This window comes from Dermacentor variabilis, chromosome 4 (genome assembly GCF_050947875.1).
Source record: "Dermacentor variabilis isolate Ectoservices chromosome 4, ASM5094787v1, whole genome shotgun sequence".
Taxonomy (NCBI): Eukaryota; Metazoa; Arthropoda; class Arachnida; order Ixodida; family Ixodidae; genus Dermacentor; species Dermacentor variabilis.
This window is the reverse complement of record NC_134571.1, coordinates 84706096-84721439: the sequence shown is the minus strand read 5'-3', so window position 1 is coordinate 84721439 and position 15344 is coordinate 84706096. Positions and strand designations below refer to the sequence as shown.

Below are 15344 nucleotides of genomic sequence, written 5' to 3'. Positions count from 1 at the left end.
CACTAGATGGTGAAGCGTGTCCAAAAGGAAGCGCAGGAGAGGAGCTTGGTTGCCACATGACGCGTTTTTCAGCGTTCGCGCACACCGGTGCACCATGCATTTTGGAGGCCACGCACAGGCTTCGTGGTGACGGTGCTAGATGACGCCAAGTATGTTTATTTAAGTGTGAAACAGGAGTTCCACTGCAGTACACACTTTATGCCTAACTCATTTTGATGGTGGAAATACGATGTGTAGTTATATTTATTTAATGCTAACACATTACTGTCAACAGTCATTGCCAGATTGGTTCTGCTGCAATTTTTATTAAAGGGAAGCTGAAGAGTCTGTCGAATTCAATAAGACGCTCATATACAGATGCGGGAACCTTATAAAACATGCAGGTAAAATTTTGGGGGTGATTTTTCACTTAGGAGGGACGTAATCATCGTTTAAATTGCGCTGTCGCTCCACCCCCGTCGAACGCCGCGCCCTGCTGCTGACGCTGACGATGCGAGTGGAGACCAGAAACTGCTGCGTAGTGACGTCAACAGTGGTGTTCCATTGCTTCGCAGTCTCCATGACTTTGCCTGACCGTGCTTCATTTCTGCGTGCGTGCCATCATAAGCTGCTTCGCTTGACACTGCATTCCTTTGTTTGTGTCTAACGTGTGCACCATCAATTGAAATGGTGGGCCGACAACACCGGCATTCTGTGCAGCCTATGGTTGCATGAAAACCAGCGGCCGTGACGATGTTGTCTTCCATTACTTCCTGCAAGACAAGAAGCTTTCAGCTAAGTGGGAGGCTGCAGTGAAGCGAAAGAACTTCAAGCACTCAATAACAACAGTGCTGTACTCTAACCACTTCCGTGATGACGATTACTACCAGACTTTATCAATAATGCGTGCTTTGAGTTCTCCTTCGTGTTAGCACGCTGAATGGAAGGTGCATGTTTATCTCCCACCCTTGACGCAGGTTTCATCGTGAAGCACCGCGAATTTTCCATTCGCACGTGTGTTGTGAAACAGCCTGCGTGCAGCTACCATAACGCAGTGCAAGTGTAAAGTTTGCATGTGTTGGAAAGCCGGCTCATGCCAGGATGCTGCGCTCCCCCTTCTCACAAGCACATAGAGAAACTGACCATCTCACGTAGCCGACAGAATTCGCCGGTTAAGAGTAGCGCGAGGATGGCGCGTTGGATCAAGGTTCTACACTGCACATGCTACGACAGCTGGTAAACTTTTCCCGCATTTAAACGGTCTGTGTAGATTGCCGACAGCTTTGGGGCAGCGCAAAAATGCTGAAGATCGCATCAATGCTTGCATTCTACGAGGAGGCATGCAGGAACATAACACTACAGTTGTTCGCCCGGAAACGAACTCACTGGATTGCCGAGTGCAGCTTAGAAAAAAACACGCTCACCAAAGGACATTTCCAACACGAGGAGATGCTAACACTTCGCCTTCGTTCACGTCGAAAGCACTGCTTGCACTAGCATTTTTTGCTTCTTGGAGAGACCGGCTCTTCGCAATCGGCTCGTACATGTAGGGAGTAAAGGATAAACCCCATACAAGTGATCTTGCACGCGACAGCGTTCACTTGTCGCCTACATGCCGAACTCCACGTGAGCGACGACTTCCCGGTATGAGGGAAGCAATGTACGCGCCGAAACTAGCGTGACACATGCTTTATTAATTTATGTTGACGTATTTTACTGTAAAAAGGAGCATAAAAAAATTTCTGAAGGTCTTGCACTAGGTTCTTATTCTTGCACGTGTAAAATTCAATAGTTTGCTCGTTCCATGCGAAAATCGGTAGTATTTGAGTTATGTACATCCAGTTCCGTCTTCGCGCTATTGGCTAGTCGCTCATAGCACTTCCGGGCGACGAGTGACGAGTTCTAGAGGTTCTAGATTTCAAGAAACAAGTAATCGAGTGACAACACTGAGCGATCTGGTCAAGTGACGGCCCGTTTCGTCGCTTGAAGCCGTTGCCGTTGCACTCAAAATCGCCCTCATGGGGTTTGGACTTAACGCCGAACTCCTGAGAGAAACGCAAGCTCTCGAAATTTTCCATTACCGTCTCAGCAAAACAGCACCAAACTACCTTGCACCGTGCTTCATGTGTAGCGGCAGCGGTCGGTCCGGACGAACACCATTGTTGATGTCACGAGGCGCCCAACCAATCACAGGCGGAAACGAGGCACGCGAGCTGCGCAGAGTCTGCTGCTGCACTTTTCGTCGAAATAAAATCTGTTTGCGCTTTCTTTCGCCCAATTTCGATGCGATATTCAAATTCGGAGGGCTGAAAACCATAACATACAGCTACAATTTTTTCTGGAAAACCTTTCAGCTTCCCTTTAATGCAATTAGCATTCTCTTGGTACTTGATGCACTTTCCTGGTCATACTGTTTGTCTGTTTGTCTGTCTGTGTATTGGTGCCTTTATTTCCCTGCCAACTTGGGTCACTGGGTGGACCATGGTCTAATAAGGCAGTGCATCAGGCTGCTGTGCTGAGAGAACAGAGTTTGATACCAACTGTTGGACCAACTTAGGTCACTGGGTATGTGGTACAGGGCATGTGCTGCTGTTCAATGAACCTCTTAGATACCAACTAGCGGCACTGAGTATGCACCACTTGACCTGTGCAACTCTTCAAAGAACCTCTTTGGCACCAACTGTGGTAAGTGGACATGTGCCACTGCAAATGTGCCGTTCTTCAATGACAAAAATGATTCATTAAAAATTTATCTGGTGCTTCGTGGAATTGAACCAGCGCCATGTGGGAACTTCACGGCGGCACTGCTAGATTGCACAGCTTGTGCAGTGGAAAGTGCGAGAGAGCAGCCCCGCTGTATACACATTTCGGCATCGGCAGTACGGTGTGTCGCTACATTGCCTCAATGTTCTCTCCATCAGCTCTCCATGATGAAGATATAGAAAAGCTGATAGTTATTATTGATTGCTAAAAAATTTTGTTATAAACCATCAATAGTAACGATTGTCAAAGACAGCGTCAGCTTTTTTAACATTTGCTGAAGTTCACTGACTGTTCGTGACAGGCTTTTTTTAAAAAATCATGATGACAGTCATTAGTGATGGTTTACTGGAATTTTCTTTAAACTACCTGATGGACAAAACAAAGACGAGTGTGCAAAACATTTGGAGCGGCATGATATGCAGTGACTCATACGCTAGCGCAACAGGAATTGAACTGCTGCTGCGGATGCCCACTGAACGTGCACCTCAGCAGGGATTGAGGTCCATGCTTACGGCAGCAGGCACTGGCAATGGGAGATAACTTGAAGGATTGAATCATCGCAAAGGAGCGAAGAACTGCATTGCATTAAAAAATATGCAAACATTTTATCCGGAAACCATCCTGGGCTTTTTCTGTGCAGAACGATATCCAAATAAGCAACTTTACTGTGTGAATCTATGATGTCACCATGATGTCAGCAGTCATGGCCTTGCCACAAAATTTAAAGTCTTCCCTTCATTTCTCTCAGATAAACTAAGTTATTTTCTGCTGCAGAAATTCAACGGGAGTTTTGAAAGATTGTTAATTTAATGGTCTATTTGGTGTCTCTCTTTAGTGCCTCCCTTTCATACCAAAGAAACCTGTAAAATTTCTTCAACTTGCATTGATTTGTTATTTTCTAAACAGTGACATATAGATTTTGACATTTAATTGATGAGCAACATTGGTGAGACCAGTGGAACCATATGGGATTAGTGTGAGTCTGCATTAACTGAAAACTTGTTGGCAATGCCTATAAGCATGTTATGCATGAAAATAAATAAAAAAAGCTAAGAAGGGTCTGGTTTGGGCAAGCTTGTAGTGATCCATAATAAATAGTTGTTGCACACAAACTGAATGACGAAGGACAGGGATTCAACGAACACAAGCACAAACAAAACTGCTTTGGTATCACAATATTTCACTTTTGTGTGTCATTCCTCAAACTGGCAAGGGATTCACAACTTTTGCCTTGTTAGGAGTGAGGAGATGAAACAGTGGCTCAGTGGTAATGGAGGCAACATTTGCTGTAACATAGTTGCTGAAGGAAAATACTTTGGAATGTCTTAAATATTTCTGCATGAGATCACTTGTACAGTGGCACCCTTTTGTACCCAATATAATTTGCAACTTTTTGAAGGATTAGCAGATCAGGCACTCTAGAAAAAATGGTGCACTCTATAAAACATGGTCTAGTTAACTCTTCCCTTCAACCGTATTGTGCCATGATGGGAAAGAGTCTGTGAATGAGTGCTGATGCATAAGAAATAACACACCACAATAAATGAGGTGGACATCTTTTGTCATGTGGCAACTTGTTCAGGTATATTTTTTTTGCAGCTCAATAAAAAAGTACATTAAGATATATTTTTTTGCTGCAAGTTAAAACACACGCAAAAGGAAGACACATAGACGACGGCATGGGCGGTTTATTGTCTTCATCTATGTGTCTTCCTTTTGTGTGTGTTTTAACTTGCGGCAAAAAACGTCTTTCAGCGAGCACAAACTAGGCCAGCAAACAGTTCTGTTGAAAAAAGTGTGGGTAGCCATTCATCAGTGATCCATCACACAATTTTTATTAAGAGGTTATTGCCTTTGTTAATAACACTGTTTTTGCATCATTCTGTAGCATGGTAACAAGCTTAAAATATCTAATGCCATTGTTATTTTAGTTTTTCACTAGATGTAGCCTGTATTTTCTAATGCTGCATGTGAATGGTTGCTAGTGTACTGATTGTGTATTAGGATTTTCAAGCATATCTTTATTTATTACCTTTGTAATCTACGCTATGTTCCACTATTGTAAATTTTGCTGTGAAGCTTAAAGGCAACATGGTTCAAATAAAAGCATAGTCATTAGTCCTTGCCATCTTTACATTTGTGAGCCTCTGTAACAGTATTGAGTGATAAGTTATGTTAAAAAGAGTTCTGTTCATCTTAGTTTATGTAAAACTTGTTCTCTTGTTTTATGCTTTGTTATTCTTTTTTTTCCAGGGTGTTCCAGAGACAACTGTTGCTAGACTTTCTTACTGCGAACCATGTAGTGGTTGCTCGCGGTGTTTCAACCAAAATGCATTGGGTGAAGTACAGCCACCCCCCAGACGTCGTTGGTGGTCTTCCCTAATCCATAGGGCAGCTCCGCAAAGTAGGTGTATCGAAGATTCAATTTAATTGCGGAGGATCAGTTCGCTTACTGTAACCACATTTGTAGATGTCTGATCATCTTATCCAGTTGCCTTTGTATCTAGAAGTTTAAAACTGCTCCCAAAGAATGTTCATGCACAGTGTTGAAAGAGTGCACCCTTTAACAAAACTCCGTCTGATAACAATCTGCATGCACTGCCCACTTGGAATGAGAACTGTATGTTAGGGGGAACGTATTAAATTTAGCCTGTACAGAAGTCATGGCTGTTCTGGCCTTGTTACAATGGAGTTGGTAATTCGTCATCTCTAACAGGCGAATCTCAGGTTGACTACAGCAAGCTCATCAATGAGGACTGCGGAGTTTGGCAGGAGGAAGTCACTGAGCACAGCCAGCTTGACGTTTCAGCAAATGCACAAAAGGTGATATGGCTGCTTGGTGCTTTGTGTCCTCACATGGCGGTGTTTTTGTAGCAGTAAAATAAAAGTGGATGCTAATTACAAGAATGAAGAACAGCCAATGTCTTGCACTACAGAATTCCATACAAGGCCCAAACGGTACCAAAAGCGAAGTGCTGTAGGAGCTTAAAGGCCTGCTTCAGCGAAATGGCACTTAAGCTCAATTGGTCATAAATAATTTAGTAGAATGCTATTGAAGCAATCTTACGCAGCGCTGGTCATCATGTAATTTTCTTATTAACAGCCTTTAAGTACATTCTAAGCAAAATGTTGAAGACATTAGATGATTTGTGGATAAAACATGGCCTCCAAGATTTTCAGTATGCATTGAGCACTGCTTGATCACGCAGGTCATGCCCAAGTCTTGTGCTATTTCTCGAGGTTTCAGGTTCTGTGTCATTTTCGTGAGAGGTAATGGTAGCCTGTTTTTTTTTAGATCTTCTGGCATCAGAAATACCTATATTAATACGAATAACATTCTTTGCCTACTTCAGGCGTTTCGAGCCTATCTCTCTCTCTCTCTCTGTACATGTACATACATATATATATTGTAAAGGCATTTATTAGTGTAGCTTATAAGACTTTAGCGTGGCTGAGTGGTGCAGCCACCGGGACCTGTTGGGGCAGCGCAACGACGTCAGCGTACCTTAGTTGTTCAGCTGCAAGAAGATGTTGGCTCTGGTCTGGCAAGACCTCGGCGATTTCCTGCTCGATCGTGTAACGGAGCAGAGGAATAAAATTCAATGCAGGCTGATAGAGATGCAGCAGCTGGGTGAAGGATATCAAGAAGAGCTGGCGTGCAACTTCCTCCCAAATGAACGCTTTCATTTCACCAAGCAGTGCTGACTGCTTGGAGATGGTAACCAAACTGGCAATGAGGTTGTCTCGCGAGGAAGGGCGATGTGTCAACGAGCACTGCCTGTGTAGCTCCTTGTAGCTTTGGCATAGAGTGATGATGTCTGTCACAAATTGAGGATTCTTGGCAAGTAGCATGTTGAAAGCATCGTCCTCTATCCCTTTTAAGACATTTCTGATTTTGTCGGGCTCAGACGTCGAAGCATTGACTTTCTTACACAAGTCTGTTTGCTGGGATGTGTCTTCAGGCATGGTTGAGCATAGGGTATGGGATCGAAGTTCTAGGGTTAACATTGTAGGCTGAAGCAACCCCCACCACTTGTAAAGGCATTTGTTAGTCACTGGCATTTAAAAAAATAAAAAAATTAATTAAATTATGGGGTTTTACATGCCAAAACCACTTTCTGATTATGAGGCACGCCATAGTGGAGGACTCCGGGAATTTCGACTACCTGGGGTTCTTTAACGTGCACCTGTCACTGGCATTTGGGAGTGATCATTAGAGCAGGGCGTGGACTCTCAGCACGAGCAGTGTCTCCCAAGAACAGCGTTGGAGAACTCGACCCACTTGAAAGCACTGGAGAGGACGGCCCACTATAGTGTTTCTCTTCTTCGCTACAATATTTCCTATAGCCTCTTAAGCTGACACAGTGACCCAAGTTGTCTATCAGCTTGGGCCATTGTAGATAAGTGTCCATGACCATGATGCTCTCATGGTTGTTCTGTCATCATCGGTCCGACTTCGTGATTTGTCTTTCCTCATGCTGTCATCATCACACCTCCTATGCCAACTACGCCAAACCAGTGGTTGTGATGCCATCATGGTCGTTGCATTGTCATCTTTCCAGCTTTGGCATCCGACTGTTGTCATGCCGTCATCGTCACACCATTATTATCATGCAGTCGTCATGCATTTATTGTGAAAATGCTGTTGTGATGTCATTGTGGTCGTTCCATCTTCGTCATCTGACTTTCGCCATACCATCTTCATTATCCAGGCTTCGTGGTACAGTCTTCATCAAGCCGTTGTCGTCATACAGTCATCATCATCGCATTGGCGTCATGCCGTTGTTGTTGTTGTTGTTGTTGTTGTTGCAAAACTTTATTTGGCTCTATTTACTGAGGTGTTGCATGGCTGCCCACTGGGATCTTCAATCTTGATGCTTCTGTCCCCATCTGGGCTCAGCAGGGTCAGTTCCCTTAGTCCAGGGCTCCGTTGGCCTTAGCCGCATTGTGAGCTTGCTGCACTAGACTGATTTGGTCATCATGCCATCGTCATCATTATGTGGTCATCATACAGTCGTCATCGTGCATTCGTTGATATACTGTCATGATGCTGTCGCAATTGTTCCATCGTCGTCATTCAAACTTTGTCATCCAACTTTCGCCATGATGTCCTCTTCAAGTCATCCTCGTCACACAGTCATCGTCATACCATTGTCGACATGCCGTGGTCGTCATACCGCCTTCAAAGTTCCATTTACGTCAATCCTGCCTCACCATTGTATCGTAATCAAGGTGTCGTCATTCAACTGGGATTATTTTTTTTTATTTAAGATACTGTTAGTCCCACTGGGACTGTTACAGGACTGGATTTATCAGCAAGATACAGGAATACAGTATACAGTACAGTACAGTAATACGCCAGTTACACATCAAGCGGGCAACAATACAAACAGTATACAGTACACTACAGTAATACGCCAGTTACACACCGAGTGGGCAACAACACAAAATCAATACAGTCTGAACATGATCATCAGGTCTGGATTGTTGGCAAGACTGACGAGGCTGCGAGCTCAGCGAACTTTTTCAAGGAATCCTGTGCAGTTATAGATTTATCTAGGCCGTTCCATTCTCTTATGGCTCGAGGGAAGAAGGAAAAGTAATATGTGTTGTTAGCACAAGAGTATTCATTAATCGTAAAGTCATGCTTGTGACATGTTTCTCTAGAACGATTAAAACTAATGTAAGTAGCAGGATCCATGTTAAATGCGTTATGAATTAATTGATAAAGAAACTTGAGTCTATGGAGTGTTACGCGGCTTGATAAGGTGTCTAGGCTTGCGTAGGAAAGCAGTTCTGTGGGAGAATCAGTGCGCCAGTATCTATGGTAGATAAAACGAACAGCTTTTCGTTGAACTGATTCGAGCATGTGTACATCTTTTTGCATATATGGAAACCAGACGACGTTTGCATATTCTAAGATTGGACGGATAAGGACTTTATATGCGAGTAACTTGGTATCTGAAGTCGCAAAGCGCAAGGTGCGCTTAAGGAAGTATAAACTGTTCATTGCTTTTTTGGTAATGTTTTGTACTTGGGTTTTAGAGCTGAGATTATCAGAAATAATCACACCAAGGTATTTCTTTTCAGTTACTGTTCTGAGAACGCCGTTGCCAGTACCGTAAGGGAAATTAAGTTTTGTTTTCTTATTTGTGACAGACATCACTACAGTTTTTTCCATATTGATTGCCATTTGCCATATATTGCACCACTTTATGACGTTGCCCAAAGCTGTGTTTAACCTTATTTGGCCTGCATGAGTGTTTATTTTTTGATATAGTACGCAGTCATCCGCAAAGAGACGCACCTTCACATCAACATGGTATGTTATGTCGTTTATGTATAAAATGAACAAAAATGGTGCTAGCACAGAGCCCTGCGGCACGCCAGAAATGACTGGAACGATATCAGAAGCATGGTCATTGTATTGCACATATTGTCGGCGTTCCGATAAGTAGCTGGCTATCCACCTCGTAACGGGACCATCGCCAAGTATTTTGTTTAGTTTGAAATTCAGTTTAGCATGTGCCACGCGATCAAAAGCCTTTGAGTAATCAAGGAAAATTATATCAGTTCGACTTTGATGATTGATTCCCTCTGCGAGGTCATGAAAGATTTCTGCCAGTTGGGTAACAGTGGACAACCCTGCTCTGAAGCCATGCTGGTTTTGGTGAATGATGTTTTTAGTCTCAGTATGTTCTTTAAGAAATTTTAATAAGATGTGCTCAAGAATTTTACAACAGGTACATGTGAGGCATATAGGCCGGTAATTGGACGGGGACGTTACGTCGCCTGATTAGTGAATGGGCACAATTTTTGCTACCTTCCATTCAGCGGGCAGACAGCTGTCCTGAAGTGACTTAGAAAATATGAGGTAGAGATAGTCACTGATTGGTTCGGCGTAGCGCCTAAGAAAGCAGTTTGGAATTCCATCAGGACCACAACTCTTTCTTTCATCAAGGTTCAACAACAGAGAAGGAATCCCAGGTACACTTTTGACCGGAGCGGCAGAAAGTTGTGTAGACTCATTACTATAGCACGCTAATGTTCCTAAAACACCGTTATTGGCGGTGAATATCGACTGGAAGTAATTGTTAAATGAGTCAGCTTGCTGCTTTCCACGTGTAGGCGAACTAGCAGTAACATTCTTTCTGTTTAAATACCTCCAGAACTTGGCCAGCGAATTTTTAAAGAAGTTGTTAAGTGTAGTGCCACAAAATTGTTTCCTACCTTCAAGTACTTTATTCTTTAATTGTTTTGTTAGCGAAATTATGTTGACCTTTAGTTCTAAGTTTGGTCGTTGCCTATTTCGTTGCCTTAACCTATTAATTTTTCGTTTCATGTGGATTATTTCTCGAGTAATCCATGGATTGTGCTTGTATGTTGCCTTCTTTTTCAAAGGGATAAAATTTGTGATGCAATGCATCACATGCTCTTTAAATTGTACCCACAAGGCGTCAACAGTTATGATACTCTGAACATACAAATCATAAAAATCATTAAATTCATGAATAAGATACGTCATAACAGCCGCGTCGTTCGCTCTGTTAAATGCGCGCACATATTTCGTCGGACCGCGCTGGCGACCCAAGTTTGGCAAGAACAGCGTACACAGTACCGTTTGATGGTCAGAAATTCCTTTTGACACTTCAACTTTACAATCATCTATTCTGAAGTAGTTACTAACAAACACCAAGTCTAGTATAGAATTGGATAATCCTTGCGCACAAGTAGGCTCTCTAACAATTTGTACAAGTTCTAAAGTCAATAGGATACGATACATGGCATTACTTGTTGCATCAGTTGAGCTTAAAGTATTCCAGTTAACTAGCAGACAATTAAAGTTGCCAGCTAATATGATCATAGAGCCATAGACATATTTATACATGTAATCAAACAGAAGATCCAAATACACAGTTTCAGCATTTGGTGGCCTGTAGACCGCGCCCACATTAACAGATTTACATTTCAAGTGAACTTTGCACCAAACGGCTTCTACACCAGGAATGTCAGGCATTTGCGTAAAGGGTAGATCACGTTTTAAGACCAAGGCCACTCCCCCACCCCTAGATTCCCTGTCTTTGCGAATGATGACATAGCCCGGGGGAACGATTTCATGATCTTGAACGCCAGAGTGCAGCCAAGTCTCAGTGATCACAACAATACCTGGATTAAAGGCGAGAAGGGTAGCTTCCAAGTGGTCAATCTTATTTAGAAGGCTGCGCGCGTTTATATTTAATAGGGTTATCGGCAGCTGCGTGTTCTTTTTGATGGATTGCTAGCATTACCGTTTTTTTCTATTTTCTTCTCACTTTTTTTTATTTCGCCCAAGTCATTTATTTCCTCATCCCATTTGAAAAGCTGGCCATTGATGCTTACTTTGTCGTGCATTAAAAAGACCTTCTCCTTTCTTTCACGGTTTGTTTTAGTTGTGTCCCATAGTTTCTTTCTGATTTCTCTGAGAGGACGTGAAAAGTCTTCGCTGATAGAATATCCTGAATATTTTAGTTTTGAGCAGCATTTGAAGATCTTCACCTTATCACGATAGTCCAAAAGTTTCAACATGACTGGCCTGTTTGTTGTTCTGTCACTTCGCATTCACCCCAGACGATGAATCCTTTCAATGCCTTCGACTTCAATATGTAGTATATCCTGAAAGATGTTTCGAGTTACAGACCCACGGAGACTTTCAGTGGATTCACCCTCTTCTTCATCCAACCCATAGATGATGAGGTTCGACCTACGACTTCTGTTTTCCAGTTCGTCAACCTTTCTTGCCAGAAAGGACACATTCTCTTCAAGTGCAGCTATTTTTTCATTACTCTCAGCAACTTGTTTCTCAAGCATTCCGATCTTTTCCAATTTTTGTCGATTGCATTGAGCTTTTGGTTAGCCGCTGCTTTACCTTTCTTTATTTCTTGAATATCTTTCGCAATAGACTTCAGCTGTTCTGCAATGGTCACATCATCTGGGCCCGGATTTGTTTCAACGTCCCCACTAAGTAGTAGAAGAGTTTGAAAAAGAGCATGCATCGAGTACACAAGATCGATCAAGAGCCGTGGGCACGGCAGCAGGAGCAGACAGACGACGTTACTACAGTAAACTTTTCCATAGCGTTTTCTTACCTGCAGAAGGTATAGAAACGGGTTGGTCTGCATAGTAGCACCGCTGCCGCGCCCACTGGTTGACGGCCTGTTGCAGCTTGTATTTATAGCATGGCAGTATGACGTCGACGATGATCCGCTTTCCGTTTCCGATGTTGATAGCGTGGCTCCTGATGGCACCGCAATGCTGATGTCAAGCAGGGCTTTATCATTCTGGCTCCCAGTTGTAGATCCGAAGATAGGCGGTCGTTGTCATACGATCCGAAGATGCGATCGTTGTCATACCATAGTAATCATTGTGTCGTCATGCAGTTGCTATCATGCTTCCATGTCATACCGTCATCGTCATGCTGTCATGGTTGTGCCATCATTGTCACTCCAACTTCATTATCTGACATTCATCATGCTGTCGTAATCACGTACAGGCTTTGTAATACATTTGTCATCACGCAGTTGTCGTGATGACATTGTCCTAATTACGTTGTCATTCCATCATTGTCATTGTGTCATGGTCACGCAATCGTCGTCCCACTTTCGGTGTCATACCATCCTTGTGATACTCTTGCAGTCATTCCATCATCGTTGTTATTTGAGCTTCGTCATCCGTTGGCGTCGTCGTCACATCATCCTTGTCATACTCTTGCCGCCATCCCATTGTCTTCATGTCATAGTCGTCACACTGTCGTTGTTATACCATTGTAATCATTTAAGAATCGTCATCTCATTGTCATCATGTGGTCGCCATCATACCACCTCTGTTGTTCCATCAACTTCATTCCTTCTTTTTCACTATGTTGGCGCCATACCATTGTCGTCATCCTGCTATGATATGGGTGACTTTGGCAAGCTAGTGCTCTTGCAGAGTGGGACGATACCAGTGTGTGTCGCATCTAGCTGAAGCAATGAAATCCTCAGAGGGACCACAATAGGTTGTAAATAAAAGTGTGACTTCAGATCGACGTGTCACTGCACAGCACAAATGCTAATCACATTACTGTCGACGTGAGAGGAGTCATGTGAGAGGAGTTGTACCATAACTTCTTATAGCTTTTCGTCATTCATTGAATCATATCTCAAATATAATATTTTTATGGGAGCCTGCTCTGTATCCATGCTACCAGAAGCTAGGCTTTTTAAGAAACATGAACCAAAATTTTGTTGCAGCTTTTAAGGAATTCATGTTTCTTTAAGGAATATGAATTCACTAGGTAAAGTATATGAAAAGGAGGTATTTTTAAAAGGGTTCATTTTCCTGAAAGGAGCCCTGAACCAGTTTTATTTAAAGTCTGAAAAATGCCTTGTGACGAGTATTGTGCCTCCCAGGAATACATTATCCAAAGAATTTTTCAATAAGACCTAATATGAGCATAAATATTACAAGTGCAGTATTTATCTTTCTCATTTCTCCTCAATGTTTTTTGTTCCGAAAAAGTGCGGCGGCACCAGTTGATTTGGGGCAGCACCATTTTTGTTTAATTTACCTGTTAAGTTAACTGCATCAATTAACGTACAGAGTAACAATAGGAAGAAGCGTACTGATCCAAACACCCTTCTTGATTAATGTCAGGTATCGGCCAATAGCAGTGGTCTAGGGAATCTTAAATATGATGAAATATGCAAGGCGTCGGCAGCTTCAAAACGAGTGAGGAGCAGGCCTCTGTTTGAGGAAAAGGAAACTTCATGCCGCACGTGGGAACTCCATCGCTGCACACAACTGCAAATTGGGCAAAGACGTTAACAACAGTAGCGTGTGCTATCCACTGAATGTTTTTTCACCAAGCCTTAGGATCGGTTCAGGAACCCTTTAAGAAGGAAATATGATTCCTTCCAGAAAGAGGTATTCCTTTGAGGGATATGAATGCAGGTTTCAATTTTGGACATGAATGTTGAAGAACATGTCATATGCATCAGTACTACACTATTTACTCTGTTTGTGGAGATCTAATCTGTTGATACAGAGTAGGAATAGAGCAGATGTATGTTGACTGCAGCAACTCAGTTGGCATTTGCATCAATTGCTGCATGCCACAAGTTAATTAATTGAGGTAGTAAAGCTAATAGCTTTCTTTGTCTCTTGTGCAAGTTTTCGTAGTTGGTGGTTAGCCTGTTACTGCTGGTACAAAGGCGCCAACGCAAAGGGGCCGTGCGCTTGTGCAACTGAGTTGTGGGAGAAGTTCGGTGCCGAATGCCAACTATTATAGCCCTTTAAGGGACATATGCTATCCGTCTATATTACTGCTAAAGATATGTTGCTTAATGGATCTGTTCTCTACAGAATTATGCGGTGAAACAGCAAGCGCTACCTAAATATCCTCACTGCAACAAATATACACCGTCAAGACCACCATTACTTTAGTACAACTAATAGCTTTCTTAAAGTATTTGGCTTTTTGCTTACATTGACAACCATCATCGATAATACCTGCACAATTTTTTTATCTATTAATATTCATTGTTCCCTCTGCATGCAAGGAGCACTTACTAGATTTCTGAAACTTTGTAAATTCATGATAATGGAATTCCATTCATGTTAGTGTGTGGAAAGCTTAGCAGTATGGAAGTTTGGGCTAATGGATGTTGATCCCTTTGTGAGTTTCTAGCACCAGAAAGCAGGCAAAGAATAGGGAACAGGGACATCAGCACAGGGAGGGCTGTTTCCAACTGACTTATTTAGCTGATTGATTATGTTGTGCTAAATTTGTATGGTAAGCAAGGGCAACTGTTTAAGCTCTGTCAACTCACTAAATAAATCTGTTGACAGTAATGCTTATGCTGTTGTTGCAGTCTCCTGTAGTGTTTCATTACCGGTGCTACTAAACCACAAACATGTTGAACGCATTAAGAGCCCAAGTGCAGCAGTGAACCAAAACAGTTACTAACAAAATTTTCTAACTTTATGAAGCATAACTGGCTGGTGCCAGCCAAGTTACTGCTCGATGCAGTAAATCAAGTTTGTTACATACATAACTAGTAGCTTGAACTTGAGAACTGTAGTTGTCTGAAATTGGTGTGCAGCATTTCTGGAGTTTAACTTTTATGCCCATTGTTCTTTAGTAATATTTAGAACATATTGAAAGAGCTAAAAAAATTACAAGGAACACGCGTAAGATGACACATTACGTTCATGCAATTGTTGTGTGGTTGTCCATCCTTTCAGTGCCTTTCATAAGTATAGTATAGCTTGAATGCAACAATGCACCGGCTAATCTCAAATGTGCTAATGCAAGAGTCTGTTGGTATGTCCATTGCCCTTTCAGGATCTTCACACACTTCACTTGAAGGCCAGTCCACCACTCTCTGGAAGGTACCAACTGTTCTCTGAATGGTAGGTTGATGACTGTGTGCTCTATGAACCTGAAATATTTCTGTAGGAGAAAAGGCAGTGTTATAAAAGGCCACCAAAGCAGCACCTTGGTGTTGCCGTTAGCCGCAGCAGTTGTTTTCTCTATTAACTTATGCAACAACTTGTTTTATGCTTCACTGCTACGATTTCTCGAT

General features: G+C 42.5%; 1 protein-coding gene across 1 annotated transcript in view; it reads left to right on the top strand.

Moving 5' to 3' along the window:
• Mulk (acylglycerol kinase-like protein Mulk) overlaps window positions 1-15344 on the top strand; it is a 36082-nt gene that overhangs the window by 6772 nt on the left and 13966 nt on the right. Inside the window, exons 11-13 of the mRNA XM_075689642.1 lie at window positions 4996-5146; window positions 5459-5565; window positions 15104-15171. Of these exons, the coding sequence (XP_075545757.1) occupies window positions 4996-5146; window positions 5459-5565; window positions 15104-15171 (326 nt within the window). The remainder of the gene's footprint in view (window positions 1-4995; window positions 5147-5458; window positions 5566-15103; window positions 15172-15344) is intronic.